Genomic DNA, 16,178 nt, shown 5'->3' with positions numbered 1-16,178 from the left:
AATTAGAAGGCTCTCTCAGGCTATCTATATCAACCACTGCAGCAGGCAGCCTCTTCCTCACTACACGTTCCTCTTACTACAATACATAGACTTTTAGGAGCGAAGGATTCTCCTTTCTTAGCTAGAATTGCGACCTTAATTATCCATCCAAACCCCCCTAAACCAAAAGTTATAACCCTGTGATCCTCCCAGCCCTGCACTACTCCTACACATATGCCATGGATGGGTTTGTGCCACTGTGACACCCCCAAAATCCCTCCCCTTGTCTTTCATGTCAGGAGTCATGCCCCCATGAGCCCTCAAGTTGTGCCCACCACAGAATGGCAGAAACTCTACAACTCAATTCCACCTTCCTACACCCAACCTTCTTCATATTGACTGGCTTTCCAGGGCTAGGAAGTGCCCAGACTTGGCTGACACTGGTCTTTGGGCCCATTTATCTGCTGGCCCTGCTGGGCAATGGAGCACTACTGGCAGTGGTGTGGATAGACTCCACACTGCACCAGCCCATGTTTCTACTCTTGGCCATGCTGGCAGCCACAGACCTGGGCTTAGCCACATCTATAGCCCCAGGGTTGCTGGCTGTGCTGTGGCTTGGGCCCCGATCTGTGCTATATGCTGTGTGCCTGGTCCAGGTGTTCTTTGTACATGCACTGACTCCCATGGAATCAGGTGTGCTTTTGGCCATGGCCTATGATCGTGCTGCGGCAATAGGGGGTCCACTGCACTACCCTGTCCTGGTCACCAAAGCCCATGTGGGTTATGCAGCCTTGGCACTGGCACTGAAAGCTGTGGCTATTGTTGTACCTTTCCCACGGCTGGTGGCAAAGTTTGAGCACTTCCAAGCCAAGACCATAGGCCATACCTATTGTGCACACATGGCGGTGGTAGAATTGGTGGGTAACACACGGGCCAACAACTTATATGGTCTGGCACTTTCACTGGCCATCTCATGTATGGATATTCTGGGTATCACTGGCTCCTATGGACTCATTGCCCATGCTGTGCTGCAGCTGCCTACCCGGGAGGCCCGTGCCAAGGCCTTTGGTACATGTAGTTCTCACATCTGTGTCATTCTGGCCTTCTACATACCTGGTCTCTTCTCCTACCTCACACACCGCTTTGGTCATCACACTGTCCCAAAGCCTGTGCACATCCTTCTCTCCAACATCTACTTGCTGCTGCCACCTGCCCTCAACCCCCTCATCTATGGGGCCCACACCAAGCAGATCAGGGACCGACTCCTGGAAACCCTCACATTCAGAAAAAGCCCATTGTAATGTCCAGTGGTAACAATGGAGCCTAAGAGTGGAGGTGAAGGGACAATCGGAGGGGAGTCTGGGGGTGTGGATTATGTTGTCTTCATCCCACTGTCTGCATATGACTGTTATCATCATTTAACAGGTAGTTGCTGTGGAGTCCCTACTATTTGCAACACTGGCATCTGTAGACTTTGACTTAAACATGTATTCTGCTTGGGAGGAGGCAGGAGGTAGAGGTCAGGGGGTTACACTACCACACAGGAAAAATTAGTGAAGGATCATAATAAACAAGATCTAACTTAACTCCCTTTCCTGCTCCCCACTTCCATTATTTCAACCTAAGTCTGCCCATGTTCCCAGGCAAAAGCTCCTCTATAGATCCCAAACTTAAGGGAAGTGCTTGCCACTGCTGCAGATGGTAGTGCTGTCCCTGGAGTCAAGTGCTCGGGTACCTGTCTGAAACCACAGCCCTCTCTACTCCTGGAGCCAGATTCTGTTTTCAGACTGCCCTCAGGAAACGAATTATACAGGCTCTTCTCCCACCTTCTGATAATCTAAATAATGTGCCCTGTGGTACCAATTTGGCCACTTCAAATTCAAAGAATCCTCTTTTGGTCTCGTGGAATTACTATTCCTCCTTCCCCCAACTCCCACCAAAGCCCCCCAAATTAACAGCTATTTCTTCCCCTGTGACTGCAGCTGCAGAGGTCAGGGGTACACTGAAAGAAATGTTGATATCCCAGAAAATCACTGCAGCCACATCATCTGATTGCCTGAGGCTGAATTACTATGGTTTCTTGTCAATCTGCCCTTTCGTGCACCCTCAACAAGAAGGTACAATTCCCAAATAAAATCCCCATCAGCACCCCCATTTGTCTTAGCCAACATCATTAGAAGCACATGATGTTAGCGCAATATGATGAAATGAAACATTTCACACTTCTGTAACTGCCAGGGCAGCAAGAACAGGAAGTGTGGTGGTGTTGCCCAACAGGGGATTCATTTTCAGCTAAGATACCACACTGGAAGGGACATTACATAACAAAAGGTCTTTAATACCATCATAGAGTTCAGAAGAAGTATAATCTGACAGAAGGCAGGGAGTCACCGTTATGAGATCAGAAAAATCTGCAGACTGCAAAGGCAAACCCAAGCTCTCCAGGAAAACGATCATAACCAAGGTATTGGAGTTAGCCATGAAAACCTGAAGCCAGGAGCAACCCAGTCCACTCAGCACAGATAGCTGGACCAAGCTGGACCATGAAAACCTGAAGCCAGGAGCAACCCAGTCCACTCAGCACAGATAGCTGGACCAAGCTGGACCACGGAACACCACACAGATAAGGAGGCTGCAGATCAGAAAAAGCAGATGATGCCATCTCCAGTGCCACACTGGGTCTTAGCAGGTCATCAATAACAAGCACTCAAGAGCCCAGAAGCTCTGTATGATTTTCAGAGGCATCATCACACTGCATACAAGTAGATACAGAGGAAATCTAGTCAACCTAAGTGTGGGCTCATTCATTCTCAAGACTAATTTTTTTCATGAGGTTCTAAGTTTAAATGGCCTCCAAGCAATGATTTTGCAGATAACTGTGACACAATTCTAATCCTAATGAGTCACAAGTCTTGAAGATGTTCATATCCTTCTCTTACTCTAAATTCCCCTTTATTGCAGTGAGCTGTGATCACACCACTGCACTCCAGCCTGGTGACAGTGAGACCTTGTCTCAAAAATAAGTAAGTTCTCCCTTAATAAATCTATCCTAAGAAAATAATTGAGATGTGAACAAGCATATATGCAGTAAAATATTTATTGATTATAAATATATGTGTGATAATCCTGTGTCTCACATACATACAGGTATACCATTTTTTGCCTTTCCCCTCTGATACATGAAAGGGAAATCATCTGCAGCCAACGTTCATAAACAATGAATTCTGTCACCCTCCCACCACAGGAAGACTCTCTTCTAAGGCACCTTCAACCCCTGGTTGTGCACAACTTTTCAAGGTAGCTGGTTCCAGAGTTGTACGTTGTCCACTGTAGCAACTTTCTTCCTTCAAGCTAAAAATCCACTCCCTTGGACATTTGTATCTTGTTCCAAATTGAGATTGCATACATACCTACCATACGACATGTTTCAAGAGCTTTACACACTCTCATTCTTCATGACAACCTGAGAATTAATTATAACCCCACAATCCCTCATCCATAATTCCAAAATAAAAAAAAACTCTGAAGAAACAATATTTTTTATAACTTTGGCCCAAAACCTGACACCTCAACCATCATGACCCTATTTATAATCTTTATTTATTTAGTGTAAATATTCATACATCAAATAGAAATGTTGATGTGTTTGATTATAGGGCACTGTCCTGAATCCCACTGGGGTATTCCTTAATATATGATATATATATATATTATATTCCTTTTCTATAATCTGAAAAAGACTGAATTCCAAACTATCTGTCCCTAAAAGTTTCAAAAGGGGTCTGTGTGATTATCCTTGAAGTCTGAGAGACGTGAAGAGACTTGCTAGGGCTCTTTATCACTCTAAAGTCTTTGTTGTCAATACTATTCTGTACTGCCCTACAGGTTCATACTGAGAACCTCATGTTCTCTGGATAAAAAGATCCATCTCTTTATTCCCCTCATGCTCTCCATTCAGATCACCCTCAGATACCCTGTCTCTCATGCCACACCAGAGGCAAATCCTATAAGCAGGATATGGCCCAAAGAGCCCAGCCCTTAGGCTCATCATCTCCATCCAGGACCCAGTTGTCATCCATTTTCCTTCAGTAACTTTTAGGGTCAGTCTCTCTCTGAGTCAAAAGGAAAGACCGACTTACTTAGTGTTGGGGTAGATCAGTAGGGAATTTAGGGATCCTAGGGAATCATGATAATCAGGCAGCAGAAGAATGTATGGGCTTCTAACTGAGGAGTAATCAGTCAGAAGTTTTCAGTCACAATTTCCCCTCTGAGCCCCTCTCCCAAAAGTCCTAAAGAGATCCTCCTCGTCCTTTTTTTTTTTTTGTATAAATTCAAAGGGCACAAGTGCAATTTTGTTATATGCATAGACTGCATAGTGGTAAAGTCACCACAATCCACCATCCCTGCACCTACCTCATCCCTCTCCTTCTCATTATGGAATCCCCTCGGGATCTGGATGTACACCATTCTCTATCAGTCACTCTCATTGTCTCTGTACCACTGCATCTGTCTCCTTGTACCATTTGTCAGTTTTATCTCATATCTATGTCTCTTGTCCTTGTGTATGTCTCTCTCTTGCTCTATATCCACCTGCCTCACTCAGAATTCTTTCCTGGAGAGAACAGAGGTGCAGCTATACTACACCAGGTGACCTCTTTTTGTCAACCATAATCAAAATGTGCTAAAGGAAGGAATTTGGTTTCACTTGTCTTAATAAGAAACTTGGGGTTTCTGATTTGGCCCATCGTGGCTCCTCTCTTATCCTGCCCATTTCCTTTTCACTAAACCACTTGGTACTTTCCATCTGGCAGACACTCCTCCCACCACACACTAAAGTGAGCCAAAGGAATGTGTTGGTTAAAGGTTCAGTCAAGCAGACTTTTACCTAAATCCTAGATCCTCTATAAACTCACCATATGATTTGGAGTAATTATTTAACCTCTCTAAGCCTGTTTCTTTGCTTGTAAAATGAGATAATAGTAGTAACTACTTCAAGAGGATACCAAATGGATTAACTAATATAATGAATTCAAAGTATTTGGCACAGCCCCTAGCACAAAAGAGCTCAACATTAATATTTGGTATAACTCCTCTCCTGGAAATATCTGATATTAACTCCTCTCGGAAAATAGGACCACACCCACTATAAAACCTTTGCTCAAAGACCCAGCACCCATATCCATAGCTCTATCTAAGGACACCTGCCCTCCCGAGGCCAGTTACATCCCCTTTAGGAAAACTTTCCTAACACTCTTTCTCACCACTGCAGGATCTTTGCCTATGCCCCCACTCATACCACCTCAGCCAGCTCAGATGACAGCCAACTTTGTGGGACTGCTCTACAGAGCTATGCTGGGCTGGGCTAGGGGAGGATACCTCCTACACACAAGAGGTCTTCCTGGGCACAAAAGAGACTCTCCAAAGGGACTCAGAGAAAGGACTCCTTGAACAGATAAGGTACGGAGTAGAAAAGTTAACTATAGGAAAGGCTCTCTAGAATGGTTCTTCTTTAGCAAAACACAGTTGAGATCTCTGGACAAAGATGCAAAGGAGATAACACATAGCTAATATTCCAGCTCTTATCTAGCTACTAGGCACAAATCAGACTAGGACAGGGAGTGGAGCATAAAGAAATTTTTCCTCAAACTTACCTGGGTAATTCTGGCTTCCTGAAAATTCTCTCGTTACTAAGGCAACATTATCCCAATTATATTCTTACCCTCCACATTGTCACACTGCTCAGCACAGAAACCTCCTACACACACCTGGTTTTCATTGCAATTGTAACCCACCCATTAATAATGGTTTTCAACCTAAGTTATGCAATAAAATTGCCTGAAGAACTTTTAGAAATTGTGAGGTCCAGGCACACCCCAGACCAATTAAATCAGAATCTCTGGCACCAGTAATTGATCCAAGCACCAGTTATTTTTAAGCTCCCAGGCAAGTCCAAAGTGCAGCCAAGGTTGGGAACCACTGCTTGGTTCTCAGTATAAGCCCTGATCTATATAGTCATGCATTGCTTAACAACAGGGTATGTTCTGAGAAATGCATCCTTAGGCAATTTTATCACTGCGCAAATATCATAGAGTGTACTTACACAAACCTAGATGGTATAGCCTATTACACAGCTAGGCTCTGAGGTATAGCCTATTGCTTTTGGGCTACAAATCTGTACAGCATGTTACTGTAGTGGATACTATAAGAAATTGTAACACAATGGTATTTGTGTATCAAAACATACCTAAACATAGAAAAAGTAAAGTAAAAACATGGCATTATCCTCTTACAGTGTCAGACCACTGTCAGTCACATATCATCTTCCAAAACATTGTTATGTGGCTCATGATTGTACTTCTCCCATGTCCTTTAGGACCCCAATCCAACCTCACAGAGAAGCATCTGCAGCTAAGACAGTAAATTGCTTCAGAGATGCTGCTGAAGGGAGGAGAGGCCTGATCCTGTTTCCTTGACGAACTCAGACCAAGAACTACACAAACACATACACATATACAAACACACCCTAACAGACACCTGCATTTTCTTCCCCTAATGCAGAAGGATGGATAGGTGACTCAAGAGTATGAATTACAGGCTGCAGTGAAGCTAGGAAAGTCACTGTCCCTCCCCTATCCAAGGCACAATTATCTAGCAGGACCTCTATGATGTCATGCAGTGGCTTAGGGCCCAAGACCTCAGGTCTCACCTCCCTGGGCCGCCTGGGGTTCCTGTAGCAGCCACTTCCCCGCCCAATCCCTCCCACACCCCACCATGTTGGTGGGTACTCCCAACCTGCTGACACTGGATGAAGCTGATACCACCTGGACCCTCATCAAGGATAAGGTAGGTAAAGTAAGGAGGCTAAAGAGGAAGTAACGAAGTGTGACCTGCATGGGTCAGAGCAGCTTGAGAGTAGGATGGGGTGGGAAGTCTGAAAACAATAATAATCAACATTTACTCAGTGCTTCCACATGTGCCAGGCACTGCAGTAAAGTTATTGGCACGAACTGCCCCATTTAATGACAACTGCAAAAACAGTAAAAAAGGTTCACTGAAAAGCAACGTATAGGGAATTATGAGCAAAGAGGAGACACGCTAAGTCAGGGGTGAGACAGGAGATCAGGAAGGCTTCCTGGAAAGAGTGACATTCTAGCTAGGCAAGCAGGAGTTATTCACACAAAGAGGGAGAGGAGAACCTGACATAAAAAGTGCTTAATAAATATCTGAATTAATGAGCAGGGGGGTGGTGACTGCACAGTAATTTGATGGTAATTAAATGTAAAGCATTTGTAAAAACGAGGAGAGGAAAAAGAACAACTCATATTTGAGAACTCCTGATAATCTTCTAGAGCAGAGTTCAAAGAAGCAGTGGTAAAAATAAAGCCAAAGAGATATAGGGGCTAGTCTTAGAACCTGGACTTCCTATAGAACCAGCTTCCTATAGAATCTGAACTTTATCTGAAACTCTTTCACAGATCTCCTCCACCTTAACTTCCACAAAATAAGAAATCTGGATTTCAAGGCAAATTTATATATTTTAAGGAGCAGGACAATCTCAGCTGTATCTGGGTTGCAGATATCCAACAAATCCTACCAAATCACTTTTCAGCTGCAGACTGGAAATTTCAGATCAGAGAATTTAGAACCAGATTCTGACTGTGAGATTTGAAGGAAGGTGAATTTGAAACATTCATAGAAGTCAGCCTACCAGGCTTAAAAAAAAAAAAAATCTTAAAGCAGTGCCTACCACACTCAAAGAAGATTTAATGGCATGCTGCTTCCATTCCAAACACGGTAGCTGCTTACCACAAAGGCCAGCTTCCCAGGGAAGCAAAAACAGGAGAGCTCAAGGTCTTCCCAAGTATTAGAGCAACTGGTTTCAGCAGTATAGAAGGTTGGTCCTGGACTAGATCAAGCAGAATTAGACTGAAAATAAACAGAGTCTCCCACTATTAGAAAGCTATGCCATCTCTGAGTATCAGAAAAACTCACTATCCTATTTAAATTGAAAATTGTCAGGAAAATCGGGGTAGAGATATGCAGGATAAATCACTGGCATTACGGGGCAAATTCAAGGATTAGGTCACCTTTAAGTGACCTGGTTTCCTGTGTCCAAAACCACTGACAGTTTACTGAACATATGGTAAAACATTTGGCTAAAGAGAATGTGGCTCAAGAGCTCCACATTCAGAATTCGAAGCAACCAAGAGACATATAGGAAAACAATATTCCACCATCACTTTCCTGGGATGCCCCTGGAAAACCTAAATGTGTGGGTCTAAGGTCCATATAATTTCTATCCAGAAGCAGAAGTTCAGTAGGAGCATATAGTAGTCTTAAATAGTGATTGTACCAAGAACACAGTCTCCCTAACAAAGAACCAAGCTCCTTATTTTTCCTATTTTAGGATAACCACTGGGGCTGTCGAGGTTAAGGAGGGTTAGAATTAGGCAACTTAATGCCTGTCAGCATATAGGAAGAGCATATGGGGAATAAAGAGCCTCCAGCTAAATCAGAGATTCACCCTTTTAGCAGAAACTTGGATAATAAGCACCAGGTATTTTAAATGTCACACTCCTATCAGAGGGGCCTCTTCTAGAGACACTCCCATTTGTCTTATTTGTGCAGGATCCTTGACACCAAAGGAGCAGTTAGGGTGAGATTCTGATGTCATGCTTGGTGCCTGATTTCATGGTCATGGGGTAGAGCATTGCATCCAAAAATGTCAACCCACCAGTGTTCTGCACTCTCCCCTGGAAACCCAACTGGTCCTTCTCAGAGCCCCACCCAAAAGGAAGTGTTCCAGTGAAGCAAAGGAGAAGGAATAATGGGAAACTGTCCCATGCAGACCACAAAAGAACATCAGTTATTCCTTCAGCCAGGTGACAAGACAGTAGTCTACAAGCTACCTCAGCTTATCCAAGGTGCAGATGCAACTCCATAGTTAGCTACCTTCCTCTTACGCTAGGAGGCAGTACTTCCAAAACAGCTTTGTAGAAAAAGCAGATCAGCTTTATGGAGCCACTGGTGAATTCTACCAGAACGCCAACAAAGAGGGCAATGCCATCAGTAGGGGCATAGACATGCGAAATTTGGGCCTGGAGGTAGGGAGTAGAGTACAGCACTGTAAGCACTGGGCTCAAATATAAGAGATGCCCAAAGAGGAAATTCTGTGTGCCCTTGCTCCCTAGTAGAGCAGAGAACCAGAAACGTCAGCCACAAAATCCTGAATGGGTTGAAACCATACTTAAGTACAATTACTAGAGAGGCTCTTATATGTTTCCCAATTGGTCATGAAATAAACTTTCCAGGGTTACCAACCCCAAAAAGGCCATGACAAAACAAACAAACAAACAAAAAACAAACAAAAAAAACACACACATACACATAAGATTAACTAAAATCCCTGAAAGCATACTGTAACTAACATTATAAAGATGAGGCCTCAAATTCCCTACAAGAACTACCCCTTGCAGCTAGGGCAGAAGGTATATACTATGAGGTAAGAGATATGGTATAAGAATGGACATTCCAAATCTATTTCTGTGTAACCTACTATTGATTAAAGACATCACCCATGTAACCAGTCACCTAAGAAGAATCCTTGAAGATTCTTTTCTCTTTTTCTTGAGACTCTGTTGAGTGCAGTGGTGCCATCTCGGCTCACTGCAACCTCCGCTTCCCAGGTTCAAGCAATTCTCCTGCCTCAGTATCATGAGTAGCTGGGATTACAGGCGTGTGCCACCACGCCCGGCTAATTTTTCTATTTTTAGTAGAGACAGGGTTTCACCATGTTGGTCAGGATGGTCTCCAACTCCTGACCTCAGGTGATCCACCCATCTCGGCCTCCCAAAGTGCTGGGATTATAGGCATGAGCCAGCGTGCATGGCCAAGGATTCTTTTTTCCCTACCTCCCAAGTGACCAAGTTCTACTAATTCTATAACCTAAAAATCTCTAATATCTTCCCCCACTATTTTAGTTCAGGACCTTATTTACCTTGCCTGGAGTATTGCAATACTCTTAGCTGATCTATCGCCCCTTATTTTATGCCTTCCTATTAAAAATTAGCTTCCTGGCCAGGTGCGGTGGCTCACATCTGTAATCTCAACACTTTGGGAGGCCGAGGCAGGCGGACTGCCTGAGCTCAGTTCAAAACCAGCCTGGGCAACAGAGTGAAACCTATCTCTACTAAAAATACAAAAAACTAGCCAGGTGTGGTGGTGGGTGCCTGTAGTTCCAGCTACTTGGGAGGCTGAGCCAGGACAATCACTTGAACCCAGGAGGCAGAGGTTTCAGTTAGCTGAAATCGCACCACTGCACTCCAGCCTAGGCGACAAAGGAGACTCGACTCAAAAAAGAAAAAAAAAAAGTTAGCTTTCAAAAACACCTATTTGATCCTGTTCCTCCTACCCAGAGCCCTTCAAGCAGCTTCCCTCTGCCTTCAGGACAAAGTTCACTTGACATACATACACGCCTTTCATAATCTAGTTCCTATGTGCCTTTCCCTCCTCATACCATACATACAAGCAATATAAAATTATGTGTTCCTAAATGTGCCCCCCTTGGTTTGTAAATTCAGGTTTTTTCACCGACTGACTCTTATGCCTGAATTGACCATTCTCCTACCTAGATAATTCCTTCAAAACTCAAGTATCACCATCTAGAAACCTTCCTTGATCCTCTATGAAAGGTAAAGATTGTTCAATCACTTCTTGTCTCCTTCAAACCTTGCTCTCTACTAATATTTTACATAGCAGACTGTTTACATTTTTGTGTTCTCCAGTAGACTAAATTATATTAGGACAAAGACAAAGTCTCATTCTTTTATGTTTTCCCAGTACCTAGATAGTTTGACATGTAGACATTCAAGGTTTTGCTGCAGGAGAGCTGGGAGATAAGCAGAAAGCATAAATCTGAACACATTATAGAGATGTAACTGAACAGTGAACCTGGAGGTCAATTTAAAGTAGGCAACTAGTTAACTTCTGACCCTAAGTCCCTGACCTATAAACTGGCCACCTGCAGGTCATCGAGGAGCACTTTGGGCCCAATGCAGTACCAGTACCTTTCCTGTCAGATGCAGTCTGCTATGATCTACTGGGTGTGCTGGTAAAACAGTCCCGCCCAGCCCATACCCGCCTGGCTTTGCCAGGTCGGCAGGGCCGGAGGGCACTGAAACCAGTGGGGCCACTACCAAGCCTCCTGGAGCAGGCAGGATCTGAGGGTGCCTTCGCCCACTGCACTCGGGAATACTCACCAAATGGCCGAGAAGAGATAGCCTATGAAGAGATGCGAATGTTGGATGGACAGCCCTGCAAGATCCGCCTACATATGGGTGGCCTGCGCAAGAAGGTTGCCTTCCTGTTGCTGCCACCAGGGCAGGTGAGCCTACAGCAGACTCTTCCCTGGCTCCGAAGCAGCCACAGCATCTATGTCATCTACCAGGTCTTCTCTTGTTCCTGGCTGCAGCTGGGGCTGATGCCTACAGCCTGTGAGCCCCAGCTCCTCCGGCTACTTCGGTCATTACCTGTTGCCTTCTCCTGCCTCAAGTTTTCACTGCAGTCTAAGGGCATGCTGGGACCACAGAAGCCTCTGACTAAAGACCCATTGCCCCATGGGGCCAACTGGGTGAGATCCAACCTCAGCATCATGCCACCTCTGGCCCCCACATCAGCACCTGCTGATACAACTGAAGCTGCTGATGTGCCCCAACCTGTCCCAGCCCCACCTACGCCACCTCCCCAGGAAGGGCCAGAGGGCAAACCCACCAGATTCTCCTACAAGGGCCGAAACCCCTTCTGGAGGGGGCCCCACATACTGTCAGGTATTACTAGGGGAAATGATGATGAGATGGATGGGAGGGACAAAGTGAAGGAGGGAGAAGGCATGAGAATTAAGTATGTGGCGAATCCATTACTCAGCACAGGGCTCTGGTGAAAGACATGGAATGAGGGAGCCCGGGGAGGGTGAGATGGAATGAGGAGGCCCTAGTAAGGGGATTGGGATGGCACAGAGGACCAGAGGGAAAGCTAGGGAGGAAAAAGACCAGCCATGAGTCAAGCTGTGACCATCCCCAACCCTGGCAGAGAACTGGCTCTTCAGCCCCTGCAGCCCTCCACCAGGAGCCCACGGTGGGGGCCCCAGGGACCCCAACGGGCACTCCATGTCCCTGCCCCTGCTGCAGGGTCTATCCTCGGAGTTCGACAGCGACAACTGAAGCTGAAGCAAAAGATTCCGGGGGCAAAGCCCCCAAGATCTGGCATAGGGGTACTGGTCTCTAATAAACTTCAGCTGCTGCTCCCCCAAACCATGGGCCCATGCTGCTTATTCCTTCTGGGATCCAGAGAAGAGGGAAGAGTCCCTTCACCCTCTAAGGGCATAAGGGGTACCTTGAAACCTTGGCAGCAATGTCCTCACCAAAGAGAAAATACTTCTGACCACCTCCCCCACTATGTACAACCTCTTCTGGGGCCCCAGCCCCACAGAAAAATAATGGGAAAGAAAAATGAGCACAGAATAGAGATTTCCCTTTTATACATATTGCAACAAGTTCTCCATAAAACATTCATCTGAAATAAATTAAAAAGTCCTTTTGCCACTGCCTCCAAACATAAAAAGGAGCCTGTGCCCTAGCCCCAGCCCGGGCCACCCATGGCCCTGATTGTCCATGGAAGAAAGTTAAGGATTGAGGGGCCCACAGCCTGAGATGAGAGGGCCAGATCCTTCCTCTGAAGTCTCCAACAAGAAAGGTGAGGTGACAGCATGAGCCTGGGAGATGGCAGCCAACTCCTTGAGAAATTCAGGGAAAATGACTGCACAGTAGACAGCATTCTTGACTCGAAGAGCCTCACCTTGGCGTTCAGGGGCCCCGCCCCGGGTGGGCAGAACTGGAGTTGAAGCCCCAGGGGAGCCCCCACTTAGGCCAAGTCCTGCTCCGTCTCGCCCAGGCTGAAGGACCAATTGTGCCGCCTGCCGGGCCCTGGTTGGACTGTGTGCATGCCGCAGGAGTAACTCCCCCAAGGATGGCCTCCGGCTCTTCACTGGGAATAAACAGGGGTATCATGAAGGTGCTGGGATCAGGGAACCTCCCTTGGACTGAGAGGGGAGATTCCCCCACCCCCTAGGTTCTTGGACTTCTCCTTTAGGGTTCTGAGGAAATGGAAAAAAGGACAAAATGGACCAGAAATGAACCTTAGGTACCATTGCCTGTCCCATCCCTGAAGTTGACTCTGAGGACTAGAGTGAGGAGTTCTTTCTCACTCTAACACCAAAAATACTGCCTGCCCAGCCTTTTTCCCTCTATCCAGCCTCCCCACCCAGCCAACCATCCTTCTCAGTCTTAATCAGTCAACACTTTAGCCACTTCATTCCCAGTTAAGATCCATTCCTTCTCCATGCCCTCTCACCCTGACGAATTCTCCTATTTCCAATCACTAATCTACCACCACCAAGCTATTTCTCCTCTGTCTATAGCATGCCCTGATTTCATGCTTCCCATAACCCTTCCGAACTAGTCAACCACTTCCCTATTCCTCAGCCTATCTATAACACCCAACCCACATCCTCTGCTCCTACAACATCCACAGGGGCTATATATGCAATTATAGTTCAGTGACAATTTCACTTCTGTCACACTCTACTGTCCCTCCAAGATCTGCTCTTCACCATTCACCAGTTCACCATTCACCAGTCCCTGTCCTGCACCAAAGCCTCTCTCCCACTGGTTGCGGCCAATTTCAAGTCAGCTTAGGCTCAAGTGAGCCATTCAAAACAATGTCCTCTTGACTCTAACATTCTGCCTAGATTTCTGGGTCTGGATCCAAATCTACTATAAAGGCCTAGATCATAATAACAATTCCCATTTCCTACATCTAATACTGGCCACAGAAATACTATACTAATCTATTAAATTTGGCATTCAGAGCCCTTCACAATCAGGTTCACACTCCTTCTACAATTTCTTTTCAAACTCTCCACACCCCACCTTGCTTTTGCATCCACATCTATCATCTTGGAACCCTCCAGGCACTTTTCATGCACCTGTAGCTCCCTCTGCCTAAATTTTCTTTTCTCTACTTTTTTCATCATTTTAGGTGAAATTTTACTATCCCCACTTCTCTAGAAAGCCTCCTCTGACTTGTCTTCCACTGACTTCCAATTTTACTTCCCTTAACTCAATATACTTAATTTATTTCTATGTCTTCTACCTCATACACTAACCTGTGAGCTTAAAGGCTTAGATAGTGTCTTGTGTACCTTGTCTACCTGGCCCCTCTAAAGTGACCCCAGCACCAGAACTCTAGAAGGAAGAAATATTCACAATACCAGACCATGAAGAAATCATGCAAAAGAACTTTACCTGAGACTTCACAGCTGTGCAATAACTTTTGTGGTACTCTCTTCCCAACCTGTACACTTTTCTCATTAAGCCTCCATCTCTGCTTTTAGCATATCATTTTGCCTTCTACTTTGATTAGTAAATAAAGAATGATGTGAAATCCCTTTCTCCTTTACACTTCACAACTACATTGGCACATGTCAGTTCCTCCTTGCTCTCTGCTCATTTTCCTCAATGGGAGAAAAACAAAAAGCCTTTTCCTGTCCAAAGTTAATCCTTTTCTATTGCTCTAGATCCCATTACTCCCAACACCTTTAGGACCTTGCTCCTTTTGCTATTACATTCCTCTAGTCACTCTCCAGATTGTACATTCTTTGAAGGTAGAAATTACATCTTGTACCTCCCTGAATTCCCTGTACCAAAGACAATACCCGGCACACATGGCAAATGTTCAAGATACTTGGTAAGTGAAAAGTCTATATTTAAAACTTCATAACCATATTTAATTCTTCCTCCTTCCTTATACCACTCACCAAACTCCACCAACACTTCCTTCTCATTTCTGCCTCATTAAATGCTTCCCTTCCATGTCCACTATTCTAATTCAAGCCTCCCTGGTAACATCTACATTATAGCAGAAGCCTCCTGATGCTTCCTGACTCTTTTCTCCTAGCTTGACTTCATCTGAGCTAACATACTAATCTCTCCACTTCCAGATTTAGAACTTCCAGTGGTTTTTCACTGCCTAAAACATCCCAACTTCTACTCTGAGAAATTCAGCTCCAGCCAAATCTCTCCAGCCTTACTACCAATTATTCCACCATCTTTTAAATCCCCTACTCCAACTAAACAGTCCAGGATCTCTCCCGAAAAAAAAAAAAAAAAAAAAAGATTCCCCACTCCTTTGCCTACCTAAGTCCTATCCATCTCTCAAGGCCCACGTCAAATGTCATGTCCTTTACTAAGCTATAATAACATCACAACCTAGAGACTACTCTGTCCTCTTTCTTGTCCCCAAATTCTAGAGTAGTTTTTGCTAGAACTGCTGATCTGGCTCTTAATAGATAGAACTATGTTCTATCCTCTGACCAGAAGCCTGAGAACAAACATGAAGACTCAATTTTCTACAACTCACTAGGTCCTGGCACAACATTTCACTCTTAATAAGAGCTCAATCAACCTGGGTTAATAGGCTATCTAGGGAGGGCAGGTACGGGTGTGGTGGGATAGGCCTCACCTAGGGGATCAGAACGACGCGGGGCAGGTCCTGCTGCAGGGCCCTCAGCCCAGTCCAACTTGCCACGGGCAATGAGGTACTTCTTGGCTTTGGACAGCAGTGCTGGGAAGTCCTCCTGGGAAGCCGCAAAGTTCTCAATCTTATTCTTCACAGAGCCCAGCACCTATGAAGCACACCTTCATGACATTTCTGAGCAGCTCTAGACTGATATAGTCCTTTCTAGTCCCACTGGGCCTATTCCCAGCCCACCCAGGGTCACTCCAGCTGTGGGCCTGGCCCACCACGGAGCCTGGACGCACCCATGCATGCATGCATCGCACACCTGCAGCAGGGACTTGACACTGGGCTGGAAGACCATGTTGGTGTTGAGCAGGAAAGAGCGGAGCAGGGGCTGGGGGTGACAGGCCAGCTGGGCCACCAGCCCCGTCAGCAGGAAGTTGACATAGACGGAGTTCTGCAGCATGTTCTCGAGTTTGGCAAAGAGCACAGCCATGAAGGGGCCTGGGTTGGGGGGGAGGTGGGCACAAGGATACAAGGCCTGAACACAATGCACATCGCACGCATTCCTCCCCAAAACAAGAGACCCCCACCAGATGAAAAGTATTTGTATGTCAGCCTCTGGG

At 45.6% G+C, this 16,178-nt stretch overlaps 3 protein-coding genes across 12 annotated transcripts in view; 2 read left to right on the top strand and 1 right to left on the bottom strand.

Moving 5' to 3' along the window:
• Window positions 1-320: 320 nt before the first annotated feature.
• OR52W1 (olfactory receptor family 52 subfamily W member 1) lies at window positions 321-1,456 on the top strand. Its single transcript, XM_055282654.2, has one exon. The coding sequence runs from the start codon at window positions 321-323 to the stop codon at window positions 1,278-1,280; it is 960 nt and encodes a 319-aa protein (XP_055138629.1). The 3' UTR covers window positions 1,281-1,456.
• A 5,216-nt stretch (window positions 1,457-6,672) lies between these two features.
• On the top strand, window positions 6,673-12,290 carry C6H11orf42 (chromosome 6 C11orf42 homolog). The gene is made up of 3 exons (XM_055282653.2): window positions 6,673-6,822; window positions 11,006-11,804; window positions 12,067-12,290. Exons 1-3 carry the CDS (start codon window positions 6,751-6,753, stop codon window positions 12,195-12,197), a joined length of 1,002 nt encoding a protein of 333 aa, XP_055138628.1. The 5' UTR covers window positions 6,673-6,750; the 3' UTR covers window positions 12,198-12,290.
• Window positions 12,291-12,497: 207 nt separating this feature from the next.
• The window catches only part of FHIP1B (FHF complex subunit HOOK interacting protein 1B), a 28,028-nt gene continuing 24,347 nt past the window's right edge, over window positions 12,498-16,178 (bottom strand). For 7 of the 10 annotated variants that reach the window (XM_063641175.1, XM_063641174.1, XM_063641176.1 and 4 more), the window contains 3 exons: window positions 15,878-16,056; window positions 15,556-15,718; window positions 12,498-13,020 (listed from right to left, as the gene is read on the bottom strand). In XM_063641175.1, the coding sequence (XP_063497245.1) occupies window positions 12,659-13,020; window positions 15,556-15,718; window positions 15,878-16,056 (704 nt within the window). In that variant the 3' untranslated portion in view covers window positions 12,498-12,658. Of the gene's footprint in view, window positions 13,130-15,555; window positions 15,719-15,854; window positions 16,057-16,178 lie in introns of those variants that run through there. The other 3 variants (XM_055282642.2, XM_063641179.1, XM_055282643.2) reach the window with 2 other exon arrangements.

The sequence above is a fragment of the Symphalangus syndactylus genome, chromosome 6 (assembly GCF_028878055.3).
Source record: "Symphalangus syndactylus isolate Jambi chromosome 6, NHGRI_mSymSyn1-v2.1_pri, whole genome shotgun sequence".
Classification (NCBI taxonomy): Eukaryota; Metazoa; Chordata; class Mammalia; order Primates; family Hylobatidae; genus Symphalangus; species Symphalangus syndactylus.
The sequence above is the reverse complement of the archived record's forward strand: the minus strand, read 5'-3'. Positions and strand labels throughout refer to the sequence as shown.

Coding starts and splice junctions, on each gene's coding strand:
- OR52W1 (XM_055282654.2), top strand. CDS start 321: ATGGCAGAAACTCTACAACTCAATTCCACCTTCCTACACCCAACCTTC.
- C6H11orf42 (XM_055282653.2), top strand. CDS start 6,751: ATGTTGGTGGGTACTCCCAACCTGCTGACACTGGATGAAGCTGATACC. Junction 6,823..11,005: donor GGACCCTCATCAAGGATAAG/GTAGGTAAAGTA, acceptor GGCCACCTGCAG/GTCATCGAGGAGCACTTTGG. Junction 11,805..12,066: donor GGGGCCCCACATACTGTCAG/GTATTACTAGGG, acceptor CAACCCTGGCAG/AGAACTGGCTCTTCAGCCCC.